General features: G+C 47.7%; 1 protein-coding gene across 1 annotated transcript; it reads right to left on the reverse strand.

Moving 5' to 3' along the window:
• Positions 1–6,122: 6,122 nt before the first annotated feature.
• Positions 6,123–10,613, reverse strand: LOC144130438 (uncharacterized). The gene is made up of 2 exons (XM_077664357.1): positions 7,381–10,613; positions 6,123–6,559 (listed from the first exon to the last, which is right to left on the reverse strand). The coding sequence occupies exons 1-2, from the start codon at positions 10,477–10,479 to the stop codon at positions 6,311–6,313; spliced, it is 3,348 nt and encodes a 1,115-aa protein (XP_077520483.1). The 5' UTR covers positions 10,480–10,613; the 3' UTR covers positions 6,123–6,310.
• Positions 10,614–20,981: the final 10,368 nt, after the last annotated feature.

A 20,981-nucleotide genomic window follows, 5' to 3' on the forward strand; every position in this document is an offset into this window, starting at 1 on the left:
TTCGCTGAATGGAGGTAAAATTGTCCTCCTGAATACTTGGCGTGAGGGCATGGTCAGGTTATGGTGGTGGGGCTCGAAGGACTGAAACACTCTCTACGCGTATGCAAGCTTTGCAGATATGCGGCTGAATTTTCACAGACGCACATTCTCGGTCTCTTTTATTCGGCCCTTAATCCCTGAGAGCCAGCACTCTAGACATTTCCATAACCTCCATCTACATCTCGGCTAGAGCGCCTTCCGAATTCCTTGCAGGAAAGTGCCCTCATCCTCTAGACTACCTGCACACGTCGTTTTTGAAACATGCGCCTTGGGAAAACAGTGCACTCCTGAAGTGAGTAAAATACAACATTAACAAATTACCCTCAACTGCTGACTGTTGTCAACAACATAACCTATTTCACTGCCCCTAGAATTATTTATAAGGCCTTATGACAGCTCGACATTATACTCCACACACGAATTAGCCTATAAGAACAGCGTATGAAGCCCAAGTCTCAGGGTAGATTTTATCTCTCGGCAATGGACGCATATTCCCTCCGCTAAGCATAGTAACTGGACGCAGTTAGCAATCGGAGGATACTTTTAAACGTGACACCGGAGGTTTTAAAGGTGCACTAAATAGGAATCTGAACTCGTCTTTTTACCGCGGGAACTCTATCTAGACGTTCCGTGCATTCTTAAAAACTACGAATTATTGTCCTGTGCGGCCGATTTCCCTAATTAAATCGGATTAATCGTCCCGGCTCCCGCCTTTTTTTGAACTCAACGCGGTATGTAGGCGGAGTCAACCAACGCGTGGAGTGCCTTTCAGCTAGTTCAGGGGCGGCTTCGCTTTCGCTTTAATTTTGTTTTTAGGCTTCTGTGAATAAACATTTTCAGTCACAGACAATATAGCCACAAATTAGGGACACGGAGATAAAAATACACGTGGAATCTTCGATTTACGTATCACTCCGCCGACGGCAGAGCGGCAAGCCGCCACGGGACTGGCTGACGTACGCGTTGGTTGACTCCTCCTACCTACCGCGTTGAGTTCAAAAAAAGGTGCGGGAGCCGCGACGTTTATTCTGATTTAATTAGGGCAATCGGCTGCATAGAACGATAATTCGAAGTTTCTAAGAATGCCCGGAACGTGTAGACAGAATTCTCGTGGTAAAAAGACGAGTTCAGATTCCTCTTTAGTGAACCTTTAAGGTCAGCAAATACAGGGTGATGAAACCTCGGTTAAAACGTCCGTAATTTCTGGAACTTCGCATTTTTTGAAGAGGGAATTTATTTATTTTGCCAACCGTTAGTAGTGCGTAATTTCAGAGATGGAAATGTACTCCAGGGCTTGCCCACAATACCATGGCCTTAAAAGGCACTGCCTTAGAAGGACGTCTTACTCCATTCTTACGCCGTTTCGCCGCCTTATAATTTTTTTCTTATTCTGGGATAGGGCTGGCGGCGTTCAGTTTTAAACCAAGTACCCTTTCTTCATGATACCCGTTGCTTGTTACGAGCATTAAACACAAATGAATGTTCGTATTGCTTCAGTAACGTGAGCTGCTCCAAAGGCACTGATGCGTAAATAGGGCAAGCATCTTGGTACTTTCAGTCTTTGACCAGCCCCGGCACAGGAACACGCGTGCCTTGTAACGGTCATGCGGGTCACTGGGGACACAGCCTGCCCAATATATCATTTCCACCTGTCCGCGCACGTAGAGGAAGTGCGCGCACACCTGTCGATCGATTCCGAAAGGCTATCAGTACACACTTTTTTGCATGTCATTTAAATGGATAATGAAATTCCCCGTTTTTTGGTCTCAACGAAAACAGCTCGTCCTGATGACCCTCCTGTTATTGTCATAAAGGTGTAACAGCACAGGCCTTCATAAATACACCAGCACGACGAAGCCGTTGTCGAGAGTCCAGCCCCTGCACCTAATACCGCCCTCCTCTGCTCTCCACTTCAGTTCAACCTGCCGCTGATACGTGAGGACGTTAAAGTCAAGAGGGAACAGAAAATAAAGAAAAAAACACGGAGTTGAGAATACTGCCGGCACGTAGCGGTATAGAAGAGTTGTGCGCATGCGCCCAGCGCGAAAAGGAGAGTATTGGGAATTGAGGCCGCCACGGGAGGGCAGTTTAGGGAAGAAGGAAGGAAGCTGCGCAGGGGAACGGGAAGAGAGGGTCGACTGATGGGAATTTAAGCGTCGGCTCCCCCGTTAGACTGCGCCAGGAAAATGGCCCCTATGCACAGGTTTTTATGGCGATGAAGATTCAAAGTAAAAACGAGGAGCGGAAAAAGAGGCGCTGTGGTTTGTCCTTGCGGTAGGGATGGCCGCAATGATTTTGCCTGTTCCGGTACCGAGTTCTTCGCGACTGAGTTCAGAGGTAAAGATCACCCATGCAGTATTACGGCGGTGAGTGCGCTGATATTGTGAGAAATGTTTTGTTTGAATTTAGTTCCAGATAACTCAAAACTAAATGGTGCACTTTAGAGGAGTGGCATTTCCCATACCACGCGTAGCGCGAATGTAATTAAGCAGAACACACTCAGTCATTAGTTGGTTTAGCTATAACGCAATTTATTGCACCTAAAGCAACGCAAGATAACATCTGCTATATTGTCTACCGAAAGTATACTGGATTTCATGTGGCCAAGAACTCGAAGTACCATAAAGCTGGAGCCGCAGCTATGAGAAAAAAAAAATCAGTTTGAACGACGAAAGAAAAGAAGGAATACTGAGTAATAACATACGCTACCAATCGACACGTGTATAAATGCGTGCTCCCCCCCCCCCCCCCCCCCCCCCCAATGAAAGAAGGAAGCGTATAGAAAGCTTACGTGCGTGTCCAGAAATACCGTAGGAAAGAATAATTGAAACAAAGCGGAAAGAGTTTGAATAGCAGTTGATAGTTTCTGAGGAGGACAGCGAATGTTTTGCGAAGGAATTCGAAATATACCCGAAGAGTTGAGAATTATGAAATTTTTTTGAAGGAGAGTTACCAAGCAATCTTCCGATGTGTGAAGTCGCGTCTGTGAAGACGCCGGAATACTTTCGCAGTATCCTTCACTTACCTCCTCTCTATAGTTTCCGTCCCGCCATACTTTTTCGTCTTCATTATTGGTTTCCTATATTCATCCTTGAAGAAACATTAGGCGTATGAGATCTAAAAATGAAACCTTGCCACTGATGTTTAGTCACAATAAACAATTTATATAAGTTACAGCCATGTTGCTTCGACAGAAGTGTGCCGTGGTTCTGGTATCTGATATGTTCTATGCCGTGAATGCCGGGGATAATATAAGGTTGCGAACCATTCTTTGTTTTCGTTTTTCTTTACACGTGACCAGTAAGATAGAATAAAGAGCTCAGTGTGGATTACGCTCTCAGCGTCATGTGACTAAAAAACCTGACACACAAAAAGCAAGAGACCCACGTGAAACATTCACGTGGACACGTGGCCTCATATGCTTGTAATATATAACGATTTTAAACGTGCACCATTTTTACGAGTTATATAAACTGGTGCATTGGCACTGCTCTGCCGTGTAAAAGGGCTTATTGTCATTAATTTTATTCTTAGCTGTGACCTTTTTTGTTTGACCCGTACTGCCTGAGTCAATGAACCGCAGGTCGCATTCCTTACAACGTGAAAGCAGCGCTCAGCGGCGTCACATGCCAGCGAGCTTAAATAAAAATTTCGCTTATTTTTGTGTGCTCTGTTATTTTGAGATAGTGTTGTTTTGACGGTTCTTTTGCAACCATTATTTTTGTTTTATTCTCTCCTCCTCGTTTGTTTTAATTTGCGGCGCCTTCGATATATACAAGAACCGAAGAGGCGCTTACCTTTCTACTGATAAGCCCTGACGTCACAGGCTGTCTCCACTAATGACAGTGGGATAAAAGAGAACCGATAAAATAACTGCAACAGAACAGGTCGTCGGGCCTCACTTAAGCTGTCATTGAAAGCGTACATCGCTGTGAGCACACAATAAAAAGACGGAAACCATGCAGGGGATCGGACAAGTGCTTACAAAAGCGACGAGCTACCAGAAGAGCTACGGGCGAATTAGCGCTTTCCTTTTTTTCATCGAATTAGCGCTTTCCTTTTTTTCATTTTAATCAAACCGAAAGAGTCGAGAAGAACGAACGATGAAGTTCAGTATTTGCCGACGGGACAACATATGAGCAGAGAACACGAAGTAAAAATGAAACTCTCAGCCCTTATTGCTGAGTTAGTATCACGGGCATTCGTGCTTTGGGTACAAACTACGGAAACTATGCAGAACGCAGTACATGCCAATATTCTACACAGGCACATCCAATGCACGCACTAAAGCGTTAGCGCAGGCACACACAAAAATAAAACAAACTACAGGCGCATTGCTTTCCAACATGCCTGCTGATAAGAATACGGACGCAGGGCCCACTGCACCGCAGATGCACACAGGCTGAGTGCCATGAACATATCACACGAATCGCCACTGGGGATACTGAAATACACAATATTCAACAGCCCATGGACTACCAATGCAAGTCCATGAAACCTCCAATGCCAGCGTATACACTCGCGGAAAAGTTAGTTTCTGGCGTGGCACTGGGTGAATATCCAATGAGGTACAAAATTCCCAGACAGACGGCAATGATGGCGAAGAGAATGTGGTAGACCATTTTTAGTCACCGATGTCCCGTTTATTAACCTTTGTTCCAAACACTGCGTTTTGCGTATGGTATGACTATGTGCGGTTCACATTGCTTCTGCTTGCAATAAATGTGGAATACATATTGGTTCTTGTTTTTGACTGCGCGTGGTGCTTTTTTTCGGGCGTGCTGTGTGGCTTTTTTTTGTAAAACGTTAGTGCCGCGAGAAAACAAAAAAAGATAATAAAACAGCTATGACAACAGATAATTTCAATAAACTACTGCGTATGCGTTTCCTTCGGTAAGCCTAGAGGCTCGATCACTGACACTAGTCATAGGTGGTGCCCTGAAGGGTCAGGCTCATTTTACGCGCTTTCGTACTTTCAGTGTACATTTAAGGCGAAAGCCTTTTAATGGCTCATACTCGCATTGTCCGTCCATCCGTCCGTCCGTGACACTCTTCAACTCGATAAGAAAAAGGTCTTTGTGCACGATGGGATTCGAACTACCATCGTTCCGTTCCGCACCTGAGCGTGTTAACGACTACGCTACTCCCTGCCAACGCATAAGTAGTTCTCCTTGTCTAGGTCGCTGGAGTGTGTTTGTAGAAAGGCGTTGAATCAGACGGATGCCTCCAAAACGCCCTCCAATGTCTCCAGCATTTAAGATTCACCAACAATTGTGTACTTGACATCTTAACCACACATCAGGGACATGAGCAGCAACACCGCGATAAAGGCTTTCGCCTCACCGCACTTTAGGTCAACAAAGTGCCCCCCTGAATTTTTATAGGAAAAAGTTGCAAGATAACATTACTCTCCTGGCATGCCTGCCTTCGTCAGTTTAGAAAATACACAGTTCATATAAGCGCAGCGCCACGGCTTCAAAGATAGGATACATGCAGTACTCATAAATCAGCAGTTAGAGACAAATACAGCCTTTAGTTTTACGCCACGAAGATCAGTCCGCGCACTCCAGATGCTGCTGATTGCATTCTTCATGTCATATTTAAATGCAATATGTATGACCTCGATCATGTTGATCTCTTGCTAAAGTAATCACATGCCAAGCCTTCTGTTCTTAAAATGTGTACTTCCGTTCATATCCGAGCAGAAAAAAGCGATGGCTATCTGCCGCGTGCCCTGTCTTTTGTCCCTCATTATTTATGTTAGCATGTCATCGACCGAAAGGCGCAAAAAAAGAAAAAAGTAACAACTTTTCTTTCATGGTCTGTCATTCATTGTAAATGGCTTTCTGGGCTGTTTACTTTTTTTTCCCTTTAAAGCTTTATTGTTGTAAAGACTAAATTCACGCGATCCCAAAAATAAATAAAAGAAGCAAGCGTACCTCGAGTACAAGACATGTCAAGTGCGTGACATGAAACAAAAAACGGTTTAGTCAAAGCGGGTTCCGAAGCGGGGAAAATTAGTTTCGCTAAACTGAACACGCCACACGTAGACAGCATCGCGTGCTTAACTTAATGTAGCCTTTCCACAGATGTTGAAGCACTGTTTTCTAGTGAAAACATAGAATACTAAATGTCCGAGAAGTAGAGTCTTTACAGTAAACCCTACGATTTTATGCGTCATGCATATAGCATAACAGTTAGGTCCACATTTGTGCGTGGTCAAACACAGTGCACGTTTCTTAAGTGGATGTCCTATATGCGTATGAGGTTTCTATGGCTTGGAAATGGAAGGCTTTCGAGCAGCAGCGGCCGCAGCAGAAGGCGCTCTCTTGCCACCATTGGTCTCCGGCGTCCGCGTAGCTGCGGAGCCAGCGGAGGGCCCCAAGGAAGATCTGCGTTGTCCGTTTAGAGTCTGCGGACCGGGGACAGACTTGCGTCGGGCTCCCGTCGCCTCCGGCTTGTCAAACACACCGCGCACCAACGACGAGGGTCCGCGAACGTCGGGTCCGTCCGTCGGCACCTGTGGTCACATGCAGAGTTACTAGAGAGGCAAGATCTGGCTATGCGTTAAGTACTTGCGCAGATGCTGCGCATTTGCGCAATTTAGACCGGTGCGCAAGTTGGTTATTGGGAACGCGGTGAGACAATCATTATCAGAATCATGAGTACCATTACGATCAGCATCATCAGCCCACTTACGCCTAGTGCAGAACGAAGGTCTCCTGCGTTTATCTCTAACCACGTGCTACGCCAGCTGCGGTGCAAATTCCCTAATGCAATCAGCCCGGCTCATTCTCTGCAGTAATAGTTGCGGTGTGTGTAGTTAGGCATATTACCAGAGCTAATAATCAAGGACTAAAGACGCGGGATTCGTGGTGTTCATCTCTCGGCGTTTGACCTTGTCGTTTAGTGCTGGTGGTATATGTCTCGCTATGCAGCGCTAACCACGTATTAAAATTTTCTGTGACGATGGTGAGATAGACGGACAGGCTGAAACGGCTTTTCAGCCGCAGATTCGACGAATGGTTCTGTCGTTCTAGTCAGATCGGCAGGTATGCGTTGCGTGCAAAAATATGCCATATAGGTTGCGCTATATATCTTCCCAAAGGAAGACCGCTCGAACCATTATAAGAAGCCAGATGAAAGAAAACGAAAATAAAATTGCAAGAGCTATATTCACATACTATACGCATTAGGCAAAAGTTTTTTTAAATGAAGGTATTGTATCGCAAACACAAATTAACATTGAAATCTTTTTTTCATAAACGAATAAAAATGTTGAAATGCGTTTCATTGTTGAGTTTTCTCCATGAAATGCCCACACTGCACAGGTGAACCTACCTCAGCCCCAACACGTGGCTGCCGGGACAGTTGAGTCACGTCCGCAGCTCGTCCCCTGCCGGAAGTCTCTACCAGGGTTTTCTCTTGCCTCTTGTCGAAATTCTTCTGCCTCGCTAGCTCTCTCTGAAGGTCCGCCATCAACTTCCGTGCCTCCGGCTTCTCCAGGTACTGGCGTTCATTCTCCAGAAGCTCCTCCTGCTGCTTGAGGTATTCGGTGAATGCTAGCCGTTCCTCCTGTCGAAGCCTCTCTTCGTCTAGCAGCTCTCTTCGATATTGAAGACGTGCCTCCCAACGGATGTCGTCTTCGCGGCGGAGTACCTCTTCCAAAGTGAGGCCTCTCTTACTGACATGGTTCGCGCCACCGCCTTGGCATTTGCTGCGCAATGCGGATGCTTCATCAGATCTTGCGGCACAGCCTGACGCAGGACAGCCGTTAAGCCTGGCTTGAGTCGGATGCTCGATCACCGGAAGACCAGGTGGAGGTGGACAGGGCCGATAAACTACGCGCCTCGGCCGGCCTTCGCGCTTGGCGGTCGTCTCGTGGTGCACTCTTTGGGGGACCCCAGAAGCAGCAGCGTCGCACTTACCCGCTAGATTTGATACCGTGGCAACACCTGCATTGGCCCCACAAGCGTCGTTTCTAAGACAGGAGCAGGCGTGTACTGGACCCGCTACAGACGGAAATGTTTCTTCGCAATGACAACAATGGTGGGCCGTGGTATGATTGCAACATGGGCATACATCAGGGACATAACTCTGGCCAGAACAACCCATACGGCTGTACACTTGGTTTGCATGACCATTTGTTACAGGGCATCCGGGGGAAGTCTCGTAGCATGGACCGACATGCGACATCAGATTACCACACTCACTGTTTTTTCGAGATTCGTTCGGCCCATTGCAGGCGTCCCCGACAAGACTTTGTTGGCATGGTGGCCACTGTGTGCAGCCGCGACCTTGCTCTGGAACGCTTGGATGCAAGTACAATGCAGGCTCACAAAGACAACGGCAAACACCGTAATTGCATGCTGTATGAGGAGACAAAGAAGGTGTTATAGCGCACCTGCCGAAATGCATAGGCATTGGTGGCAGGTGTGGTGTCCTCATCATGCCGATGTTATACGGGTAATTTCCTGTAGGCAGGGGAACATGATGCCAAGGCGGTGGTAGCGGCCGACGAAAAGGTAGTTCGCCATAACGTTGATCACCTTTTACAGGTTGGACGCCTTTCTTTACGTTAGCTGGCATCGCTAAATTGTCCTCGTCGGAAGAACACGGCCAGTCGAACTTGGATGGCGTCCGTCCAGCGTTTTCAAAGGAATCTATTTCTGTAGTTTCGAGACTGTCATCTTCACAGTAGGGCATTCGATCTCGGTCACCTTTCTTTACCTTAGACAGTCTAGATTTGATAGCTTGCATGCGATCGAGTGCTGTCACCAAGTCGTTGTCACGTCTTTTGTCTTCCCAGGGTTCCTCAATTACATTGTGCTGGCGTGATTTAGTTGTCTTGCGAACAATGCGCTTACGCGGGCCGTCTTCCGCGCCTTGTTCAGGCTCAACAATTTCTTGCACCATTTCTTCGAAGAAGTCCTCAGAGTCTGCTAACTCTTCTGCGCCTTTTTTTACAGGGTGCCCGACTTTGCAAGGAGCGGCTTTGTGAACACACGCAGGAGCCACGGCTCCGTCCTTCCGTTCTTGAACAGGTGGCGGAGCCGCCACCTGGGGTGCTAGTTGCTTACGCGCGGCAAGTGCAGCGACTATTTTGTTGACAATATCTTTGTCCAGACGAAGGGCACCCACTGAAGCTGCGGCGTCTGCTAAGTCTTTGTCTTGAGCTACCATTACAGATTTTCGAGATTTTGAAGCGCGGCTTTTAGATTTCGCTCGGCTTCTGGAGCGGGATCTTTGCGACACGGGTGACGCGATCGAGTCTTCGTCTAGTTCATCCACTGCCTCCTCGCCATATTCGCTCGGGGGACTCTTTACAAGGTCTCTGCCAGATACTGGCGCTGCTTTCCTTGCCGAGTCAGTCTCGCCCTCTGACCGGAAGATAGATTTTAGATAAGCTAGGCCTCGCTTTCCCACTGAAGCCTTTGACGCATTGTGCTTTGTGCTTGGCTCAGCCCTACTGGCACCGGAAGGGCCATTGTGTCTGTCAGTGGGAATAGACGTGTAGTCCTGTGACATCGGGGGCACTGTCGCAATATGAGGGCCCATAGTGTTCATCAATTGCAGTCCGGCAGGGCTACCATATAAAGAGCTCATGTAGGGAACGGGCTGCACGCCTGTCACTACAGACAGCGCAGCAGCTGGATCAATCGTAGCTGCAGAGCCTGGCGCGACAAAGGCATAGTCAAATCCAGGTGCTGGTTGCGCTTGCCGGAACGCTGTGTTCAGCATAGGCTGCTGTTGGTACATTGCCATATGAACGGGAGCCGATAGAACCGGTTCTTGTGCAAACGGAAATGGACCTGGCGTTACAGCTGGTGCTGACGATGCCGGCGGCAATAGCAGAAGCGCTTGTCCGTCAGGCATTTGCTGAGCGGCACCGGTGGTCTGTGGAAGTGTCCCCCCTGTTTCCAGCGCAAGCGGTTGCGGCAGTGTCGGTTGTGGCACAGCGTCTTGTGGCAAGCTCGGTTGTGGGAAGATTGGTTGTTGCAGGGTTGATTCCGACTGCAGTGGCTGCTGCAGAGATGGTTGCTGTGATGTCTCTTGGGTCGCGGCAGGTTGTTCGAGAGGCGGCTGAACAAGAGATAGTTGCGACTGTGCTGGTTTATCTTCACCAGTGATGGTTTGTCGAGCTGTGTGCTTTGGCACGTTCGTGGAAACGCCACCAGCCTCGACAGTAATTGGTACTGACGCCGAAACGTTTGCTGCATTAGGGGCGGCTGTGCTGGCCATGGAGCCAGGATCGGGCGCTGGCCCTGCACCGGGTTCTATTTCGATGACTGAATACTTGCCACTGTGGCGCCGACGTCCCGACTTCTTTTTCTTGGACAGGATGGATACCGACGGCTGGTCAGCCTGTGGAGGCTTCGGCTGCGCCGGTTCCTCACTGGCCACTCCGCTGTGAGCTTCTTCCATGGCGGCGGCATTCATAACTGGCCTGTCCTTTCACGGAGGCTTCGATTCGGTTGGCTGATCGTCAGTAGCCGCCGAAGCCGCTGCGGTAGAATTATCACTGTGGCGTGGTTTGCTTTCCCGGTGCGTTCATTACACAATCGATGTCGTCTTTTCTGTCAACAAAGCTCACAGAAGACTGCCATTACTCTTTAGCTTCTTCTACGGAAAGAGCGCGTGCTGTTTTAGAGGAAGGGTCAAAGTTGAGGCAACTGGTAACGTCTTGATATCTTGTAATCGACGTAAGGTGAAAAGAGAGCATAAGTAAAGCAGTAGAATCATGGTGAAATCGCCACAATACAAAATAACTGCGAACCTCCCTTATCAAGAAATTAAGTATCACTGCTTTCTTCTAATGGTAAGGGCATTCACTGCCCAGACAGGGGGCGCCACTGCAATTGTCAATGAAGAATGAGGATATTGAGAAAGAGCATTATTGTGCTGAGATACTCGATAAGGAGGCTCGCTCGTTCAATGATGCTGGCATCAGGCAGTTCAGCCTTTATCCCTTATGTCTCACTTTTTGGCATTAGAGGAAAACAATGTGACCTCAAAGTGAAAATTAAAATGAACTTCGCAGTTACTCATATTAATATACATGTTTGGGACAACTAGTACGGCGTATCCCTGGGCCTCTTTCCATTATATGATTCACTTCTATGCCGTCCGATATATTCTGAGCTGCCATGCACACACCGTCTTAAGCTTGTTTACAAACACGTAGTAGATTCTTCACGGTTTCGCTTTACACAGCTGAAAAATAAAAACAGACTCAGGACTCGAGGGGAAGCTCTCCGATTTCCAACCAAGAACGCGCCGCAGTTTGTGCGAAGCTACGGCCGCTTGCTGGTGTTCACTTTTTTTTTCCCCTCTTTCTTAAAGCGGATCAACAAGACGTCTCGCTCGTTTGTCAACTTAAGCGTTCGTAGCCTGTGTGGGGTGCGGGGGGTTGAGACACATGACCCGGCTTTTGAGTCGCGGCCCTAACTCTTTGACTCTCCGTAGCGCCGCGCCGCTGCGCTTCTGGTTGCCTAGTCCTGCATGGACTTGTAAGCTCTGCCAGTATGGGATTGTAATGTGCTTGCGTGCGTGTGTGTGTGTGAGTGACTTTTGAAAAGCGATGTAGCGTTATGGATTGCCGTGCAACCGAGCGGCCGCGGTGTTGCTCTTTTAGCTTCTTTTAGAGCGGAAACCCGTCTCTTTGCCGCGAATTATTGCCGTCGATTTGCGCGGCATTTCAAGAGAAGATGTATAGTTACGCAGCGGAGTACATCACCAGCCGCCGTGTTAGCTGAGACGACTGATCAGGCGAGTGGTGACCATGTAAACAGATAAAAGAAGAGAAAAAGCGAGATTTAACTTCACTCATAGGAACACGACCGGCATTTAAAACCCAAATATAAAGATTGAAACGCCGGCCCGGCACTTTATACGGTGGTTCCTTTTCTTCTCTTATATCAATATGCTCTTTTTTTCTCTGCGTGACAACTCACTGTCGTAACGTAAGCCAGAGATATGACATTATAAGTTCTCTGGTAACGAACATCCCTAGATCTTTGCATTGAGCTTTTACACTGTGCAGTGAAGGACAGGGTCAGAATTACCGACAGGGGTAGCGGGCTGAGGATTGTACACATTTGTGCCTTATTGAGACAAAAAAGAATCATTAAAGAAAAAGCTATTTAAACGCAAAAAAATGTTAAAACCTACTTCTCCGTGATGCCTTGCGTAATTTTTCTTGAATCGATATTTATTCGCTGATGTTAGGCGTCCGAGCTGTAGCGAAACAAACAACCAAATGGAAAACAAAAATTAAAGAAAAACTTGCAGGTCACTATTTTCTCCGCTTGTAGTTCTGTAGTATTTCTTGTGAGGTATGTACCCTTCGACATTACTCGTTCCTGAGATGCATGAATTCCTGCTATCATTTTCCTGCCTTTACTTATCTGCTTGGAACTTTTTTGGGCTTGGGGTTGACTTGAGCTTCGACTGCAGTGATATTATGAGGCCGGGAAGTGTAATAGGTTTAAGTCGTATATCTAGTCATCAAACAGTGACGAAAATAACACTTGGTCCCCACACAGCATATATCTGTTCTGAAATTTTCGCAGCCTTGCGGCTTTCTCACATATGTCGGGTCAAGGTATCGTGCCATGATCGCGCAATCAAGATTACTGTCAAGATATATAGTTAGATCAGGAAATGTATGCAGCCATATCCGGCTGGCGCGCGCTGGCATACGATAACAGCGGCGTCTGCAGCAATCACAGACCGGCGTCACGTGCTAACGGCTTCGTGAATTTCGGTTATAAGGTCAACTTTTGCTGCCACAGCACGACCCGTTGTTTCGGTGGCCAGGGTATGCACTTGTTATTAAACAGCAAACGAAGGTGATTAATTTTTGACCGCCATATTTTTGCGGCGCGCTTAGCTCTTCAGTAGGAAGTGGATGCGACATAGCACAATCCCGCGGTGGATATAAAAATTCTACTTGAAAATCATCTCTGAACATCGTGCTAACCCACCGCAGTAAGACCGAGATATTTTTGTGCGTCGCAGTCACGAGTGCTGCTGCGTCGAATCCGCCCCAGAAAGCGGTCGGGCCATTCATCACGGGGATGTTTGGAAGCGTGCCGCAGCCGCGATTTTCAGTTAACGACCCCCCAGAGCTGCTCGAAGTGCGCGCGCGCGCTGCTTCGGTACTTTGATGGCTTCCCGTTTATGAAGTGCTCGTTATGAAAACGGTTCAATACTTGCACCGCCGCGCGCCACTGCGGCATCGACCGACGGGGGAGGAAGGATGTTTGCTTGCAAAGCCCCCATACTCCGGTGCCTGCCGGTGAATAAAAATACCTTCTATTATGCGCCGCACGGAGCACCATTCATGCCGCATTAATGAGAGCACGTATTAACAGGTCTCGCCGATCTCTTTCTTTTCATCTCCGCGGCGAGCAAAGGAGATGCAATTCTTTGTGCTTGGCGCGGCGTCGTTTCCGACTGCCGCTCGTCAGAGGCTTGCCAAGGTGCACACGCGAAGATTGCGGACGTCCAAGATAAGAAAACAACGGGCGTGATCGATTACACACGTCGGAGGAGACCACCCTGTGGCATGTTTTAAGGGCTATCAGGACAAGTGCAATAAAGAGCGCACGTGTGAGACCACAAGGTTGAATGGAGGGGCGATTGCTTTCAAAACGAACCGCAAATCGCCTTGCACAGACGTCCCCACTGACTGCGTATGTGTAATCGTTCTTACCTATGTTTAGAATGTGACTTCGAATCGAAGCCGTCGTAGTATTATGTTCGTATTCGGCTATCGGGGTTTCCTGCGTTGAGTACAGCGGACCGTAAAGGTTACACACAGGGCGCACATGCGCAGTAGTTGCTGCCGAAATTTTTTGGATATTGCCGCTTAAGTTTCTGACCTGATAATCTCGAAAGAGCGTCGCTGTTTTATATACGGATTGCATGAAATCCGAGTGGCATGTTTGCCGATAACCAGAATTTGCAACTCCGGGCAAAGAAAAATGGTTATGAGGCGCGTGGATGATGAGAATGATGATGATTATGATGATGATTAAAACTTTATTTCCACCGATGTAGGAGGCCCCCTACTCCTCGCCCCTGGCGCGCAGGCCTAGGGGACGGGGTTAAGACCTCCGCGACTAAAGACTACCGAAGATACATTGGTTCTTCGCGGCATCAACCGCCAGGCGGACAGCTCGTTGCCGGTCGGTGGGGACCTCGCTCCGCAGCAGGGCCTCCCAAGAGCCTCTACTTTCAATAATGTCCACAGCGCCCGGGGATTCGGGGGATTCCCAAATTGTGGAATCGAGGGTCTCGCTCGCTCCGCAGGTTTTACATTTATCGTCTTTACTGTCGTCTACCTTGGTGCGAAAAAAACCACACGGGGTGCGCAAAATTTTCGGCCTGTAATCGTCGCCTCGGGAGGCCCTCTTTATTGTTTAAGCCTGGATCTCGTGCTGGCACCAGATGCCATCCTAACCTATAGTTCTCGACGATTTCCGCGTATGCTTGCAAACGTTCGTCCATCCCTGGCAATGGCTTTGCGAAGATGCGTCACAAAGCTTTCAGCGCTTTATAGCCAGCAGGAGGCGTTGATCTGATGAGTAGGCGACGTGGAGGCCACGAGGTAGTACCGGAGGACAGAAAAGTTATCCAGGAAGTAGCCGCTTTTGGACTCGTAACAACGGGCAAAAAGTAATAACTTGGTTCAACGTTTAGGGGAACGCCCAAAGGTGGAGTAGATTTGTAATAAGTGAGTAAGTGGTCTTGAGCATCCATCCAAGCGCAGCCATGCGGCTACAAAGATGTACAGCTTCCACAAAAAAACTTGTAATTAGACATATTTTTGCTGGTCCTGGGCTCGGACGCAAGACCACCACCTCATCGGGGCAGTAGAAGACCAGGACGAATTTTTCTTCAACTGCAAGGTTTCTGTGGAAGCTGTATAGTTTTCATTTGTAGCCGCATGGCTGCGCTTGAGTGGTTGCTCATGAGGGGTCACTTCCTTACTGAAAGTGATAGCACGCAACGCTAGCTGTCCTAAATCACTTTTATGAGTGCTGAGGAACGAAGAACGTCCCTCTGCCACAATCCAGCTTTTCAGCTGTCGACGTAAGAAACACCCCAAGAGGTTTTTTGCCAAGAGGCGTCGTTGACGCCTCTAGTGAGGGTTCCGGAATAAAATGGGGAGAGGGGGAGGGTTGTTGAACAAGCTAGTTTTCCTAACTAGAGAGAGATATTGTAGACTATTGGCATAAGCTGAATGCTTGACACCCATTGTAACGGCTCATTTAGCAAAAGTTTATGTAACGGCTAGTTTATAACTTTCTAGGGAGATCTTAAACGCGAGATCTGAAAATAATTTGGCGGTGGGGGGGGGGGGCACTCAAGCTCTGCTTTGAGGGTACCACGTGGTAACGACATGTGGTCCTCTTATTAACCCTCTCATTACACATACTCATTAGCATACAATCGTAAGATTACATGAAAGACCACATGACGTACTTATGAACTTTCGCTTCTTCCTAACCCGTAAAAGCTTGCCTCGCGTGGCCTAGAGGGGTAGCTTGTGTATGGAAGATCGCGGGTTCAAATCGCGCCAAACCTTCTTACAGTTGTTCTTTAGGTGGAATAAAATGCTTTATAAAGTTACACCGTACGAGGCATACGGCGACCTTTATTTAACAGTAAACGTTTATGTTTGAATCACCTTCATTCTACGAATGACGTGTCTCGTTTCACGTGAGCGTTGTGGGTTGCTTCAACTTCCTGCGCGAGTTTATGTGGCTGTGACGTCTTAAGTTGAGTTGAGTTGAGTTGAGGTGTTGAATGCTACAGGTGGGGTTAGCCTTGCTTATTCTGATGGCAACTGCTCCACCGTAGCGTCCCTTCAATATTAACAATGTCCTAAAGCCTGTCGCATATACCCCGCTATGCGCACAGTCTCTTATAATAGCACACATTCTCTCCCACAGTCACCACCTATGCACACAATCAATCCACACAGTCCACATCACAGTCCACATCACAGTCCACTCCAGAAGTCATCATCTATGCACACATTCAGTCACAGTAGAACATATGCCATTGTAGTTCCACAATCCATACGCACATTCACTCACAGTATAAAGTAGTCTACTCTATCGACCAATCGGGATTTTTGCGCAACAACGCCACCGGGGTGGCACAGCGTGGAGCTGTTATAGGTTTAAGGTTTAAAGGTTGCTTGCGTGGGGAGGAATTTTCAGAATGTGCGAGCGTCTTCCAGTTTTGACGAAACATTGGCGAGTTGTAGACTTGGTCGCACATCTTTAAGAGACGTAAAAAGATAACACTAGGCTTTCCTCTATTCGTGCCTCTTTTGGGGTCTCTGCCTGAACTTCTTGTCTCGCTGCTACTATAATTGCGAAACTCAGTTTAGAAAAGTGACAGCTGAAGCTCAACGTGACCTTGCATCCTCCTTGTTCGTGGAAGCAGCTAGGATTTCATAAAGTGACAAAAAAGTGAGCAGCGCATTGTGTAGGGGAGAACTTTTCGTAGCCACGAATAATGCACAGCGGATTCTAGTCGAACAAAAGCCCCGTCTAGCCTTTCTATCTCATAAATGTGAATAATAAGAAAAGAAAACAATGTCAGTTCGAACACGCCCTCTCATCCATCGTGCTATTTACAAAGCTCGGCGAATGAAAACAAAAGGCTCTATTTTCGGCACACACACAAAAAAAGCGAAGAGAGCAGTGTTAAACAAATAGAGGAGAGAGAGAAACAAGAGAGGGCGCAGTGTAGTCCAGTGGTGCGCGTTGCCTTCGAAGCGGCGGACGCTCGGAGCGCCGCATGGCGGCGGCGTGGCCGTCGCGCGCAAGGAGACAATCTCTGGTGCCTGCCGGTCCGGCGAGAAGGACAAAGACGTCAAAGCCAGAAATGATGGGAGATTACGGAAAGCGCTATAAATCACCGACCGCGCCACGCTCTTGCCACCGCCGCCAATGAGAGCGAGAGAAGGAGCCCCGTATAAACCCTGTGGGGAGGAACAAGAGAGAAATCAATATCTGGAACGCGCCTCTTCATTCCATCCCCCTTTTTGCGGATGCCTTTTGAGACCTCTTTAAAAAAGAAGAAAGCAAGCAAGACAGACGGACTAAAGTCTCGGGTGTTTCCTTTGGGCCGCCGCCACCAGCAAAGCCAGCAAAGCCGACGGCAAAGCTGTAGCAAAGCCAGAGGCCGGGCCACCAGCCAGGGGGCTACTGGCGGGCCGTCTCCTTTTCACAATTTGAGAACGGATGCCTGCCGCTTGCTGGCTCGGGCTCCCCGTTGTTTTCGGCCCCTTTGGCGGCGCGGGTCATTCAATTTGACGGCTGCCATTGTGACCCCCTCGACTGGGCGCAGATTGGTTATTCTTCGCGTTCCATCCATGTTTAAGCTCGGCGCGCGCTCGTGTACTGAGCGCTCGCGCCTTTCGGCGAAGAGCGAGCGAAGGGAAGAAGACAAAGAAAGAGTCAAAGAAAGACAAGGAAAGAATGGCCTTTAAGTTGGCGCGCGAGCGAGCGCGTGTTTCGTTTCTTCTGAGTTTCGCGCCGTTCGCCTGATGACGACGTCCGAAGTGAGGCATTAAACGCACTGCGTCTCATCGCGAGCGGAACTGGAAAGAAAAGGGAAAAAAAATTGACGCGCAATAAAAAGTTGAAAATGAAGCTCGGCTGACTTCGCGGCGTGATGACCTTTTCTTGCCTCTGTCTGTCTCGTGACGGCATTGTGAAAATTTTATTGAGCCGCGCGGCGGATAACAGGAGGAAGGGATTATTTCGGGAGGAAGCGAAGAAAATGCGACCAATCTGGTTTCTGTGTCATTGTAAATAAAGGGGTATAGGCGCCGCGTATATTGAGGGAAGTACTGTGTTCCTTTTGTTTTAGTTCTGGGTCTGGGAAGAATGCCTCGCTTGAATCGTATATCGATCGTTTATTCTTTTCTTTTTGTTGTTGCATCCCCGCTTCAACCAGGCTGCGTTGAAAGAGGCATGAAGTGGATGGATAGGTGTATCTGAGAAAATGAATCACTACGTGCTATTGCCGGGTTTATTGAACGCACATAACTTGATTAAAAGCGAAGGAAGAACTGAACGTTGCTGAAAACAGTGAGAATTAAATGAATGATTTGCAGTGGTTACCATCTGTTCAATACAATCGTCATGGCGGAAATGCAGATACGTAGAAAATGCGGTAGTTTGGGATAAAAGGGGAGATCAGCATAGCCACTACAGAAGCTATAATATGGCGGCAAAGGGGAGTTGCTGATCTTGGTTTACGGTAAACGGTTGACGGTTTACGGAAGTTTACGGTAACAGCATAATACGTCGAGTGGACGTCGACGTTAATCCCCTCATATGATGTTTTACATACAGTTATCATTGCAAAAGAAAGACCACTGAGTGAAATATGCAAGCACGAAAGCCTGCTTTCCCGGTTGCCGAGCAAGGCCAGAAACATAAAACGCGGGATGAGGCAGGAGTTATTTTACGCATTGTATTATTAGCCCTTTTAAACTGTGTTATCCAAGTCTCGTGTACTTCAGATTAGTAGCATTATTCATCGGATTGTTCTAACAAGCAGCAGTGCGCGTTAGGAAGAGCTGTGCTTTTAAATCGGCAAGGTCTGAATGAAAAAAAAAAGCAGGTTTTAATAAATGAAGCAACTTTGAATTCGTTAGGAGCACGCGGTTGCACTTGGACTGCTGCCTTTAAAGAGAGGGTATCGCTCAGCGAGTTTAACATTCGGTTGAATTAATAAAGAACACGCCTTTAGGAAGCGGGCGTTTAATGTACAGCGAATAAATGCGGTCGTCGTGCCCTAGTTTCACCAGAATTCACTGTCTCATTCTCTCGGTTACTAGTTTATTAGCTCGCCCTGTAGCTTTAACGCGGTCATCTGCGACGTCGCTGGTTAAAATATTCCAGCGTCACTACGAACTGGCCCAGGTGACAAGCGAAAGAGATTATGGTTTGATATGAAGTTAAGACCCGTGTTCTAATGTTGAGTGCACGGATGATTTATTTTTCGATTGATACGCTTGGTCTTCAGTAAGCTAGAGCTTATGTCTGCTACACAACTGGAGTGGCTTTACATACTCTTTTGTGTTGCATAATGTAATTGGGAGCAGTGTTTGCACTGAAGCGCCCAGTTCTAAAGCGGTACAGTGATTTTTGATGCTTAGTATCGAGGTCCGTGTTTGAGGTAGACGAGTTGAGAGCTTTTTTTTTCTTTCTTGAAGCACCGTCTATTAGCGCACGCCTGTATACGTGCCAAGCGGTAGTCGATAACAGGTGAGTTCGAAAGGATGGGTTGTTCCGCACATGATGAAAAGTTGCACTGGTCAGTGTTATTTAATTCGGTAGAACGCCACACGCATGCGCAGGTAAGCTGACGTATGTGGACAGTGTACTGCTAAGGTGACCTTTCAAATAAAAGAGTAAATGCGTATATGTTTGCGTGCATACCGACGACATGCGTAGGCCATAAGGATGCTCAGCCTAGCTCATACTTCGTTTACAAACTTGATACCTCCATTCGACGGGCGGCAGCGGCCGCTCAAAGACTCCTATACTAATGCAATAGCAGCAGAAGCACCACGGTGGCATTATGCCACGTCGGCCATAAAATTTGCCCATTGCCTGGAAGAAGTGACGTCACCAGATCGGACGAGAACATTTCTATAGGTGAAGTGCGTTTCCGAACATAACGCAAATGATCAAGGGAATATCGTCTGCCAGCTACTTCCGGTTACAATTTTCCCCCACACGCTGCTTTTTGAATGGCAATCGCTGTGCACGCGTGCATCATTTCCTCACTCATTTATTTGTGCTGCGACATCGCTCACTGTACAGCATCATCGTAAGATCAGCGCGTGCTGCGTATGAACGAGCCCCAAGCGCAAAAATTGACATTAAGGAAATGTAAGCGTGTTTTGTCCTGGTTATAATATGCCAGAGTAGGCTGGCTGATCTACATATGCACGGCAGTCGGTTTCACGCGCGTTTGAACGAGCTTAACGCGTTGCTCATTATATATTTGTTTTTTGGCCGCGCTGAATGCGAACGGCGGAAACGTGCAAAGTTTAGCAGACGATATATGTATTTTCCTCTCAGCGTGTAAAGGCTACCAAAGGGTTAGCAAATTATCCATTAATGCCACTGTGTGCACAGCGCGTCTCAACACAACGCATATCGTACGCATAAAAGGTCTCGTGCCATTACTACGTTATTTTAGTTGCATTTCGTACGAAAACACATAACGAAGCAGGGCGGAGTCGACGTCGCTTTAGTCTTGCGATGATGCAGTACAATCAGCGATGTTGTAGTGCGAATAGATTAGTATAACAAGTGGTATTTACACACCGACTGCCATGAAGCAAACGAGCTGAGGAAAAAGTTGGAACCGGAAGTAGCGTTAGCAGAATACTTTCCCATGATCCTCTGCGCTTACCCTGGAAACGCACCTCACCCATTGGATGGAGCAAAGTGACGTCACCAGACCGAGCATTCCCAGTGGCTGGAGGAAAGTTATGTCCCCTGACCGGGCACGACGCCTCCAGGCCAGAAGTGATATGCCACTTCCGGTAAAGGCATCAAGAGCTGGAAATGTAGTAGCATTGCCAACGCTTTTTGGAATTAAGTGTCCCTGTTAATTTTGATCACCCTGAAAGTGTTTCTGGAGAACGGCGACATGGGCCACAACTGAGTTTTCTCCGGTGTTACGCTGCTTCATCAATAAACAATATTACTACATTGAACTGTAGTCCTGCTTAACTGCGAAATGTAATGTATCTAAAAACTCAGCAGTGCGCCAGTAAGCTTCTCGCGCTGTTTCCACTACTCTGCTTATTGCTATTGGCCTTTTTGTGGCCCGGTTGTCCATGTCGACCTGTTGTGTTTGTGGACTTTTGTATCACTTTTCGCTCGGGT

The sequence above is a fragment of the Amblyomma americanum genome, chromosome 4, assembly GCF_052857255.1.
Source record: "Amblyomma americanum isolate KBUSLIRL-KWMA chromosome 4, ASM5285725v1, whole genome shotgun sequence".
NCBI classification, from domain to species: Eukaryota; Metazoa; Arthropoda; class Arachnida; order Ixodida; family Ixodidae; genus Amblyomma; species Amblyomma americanum.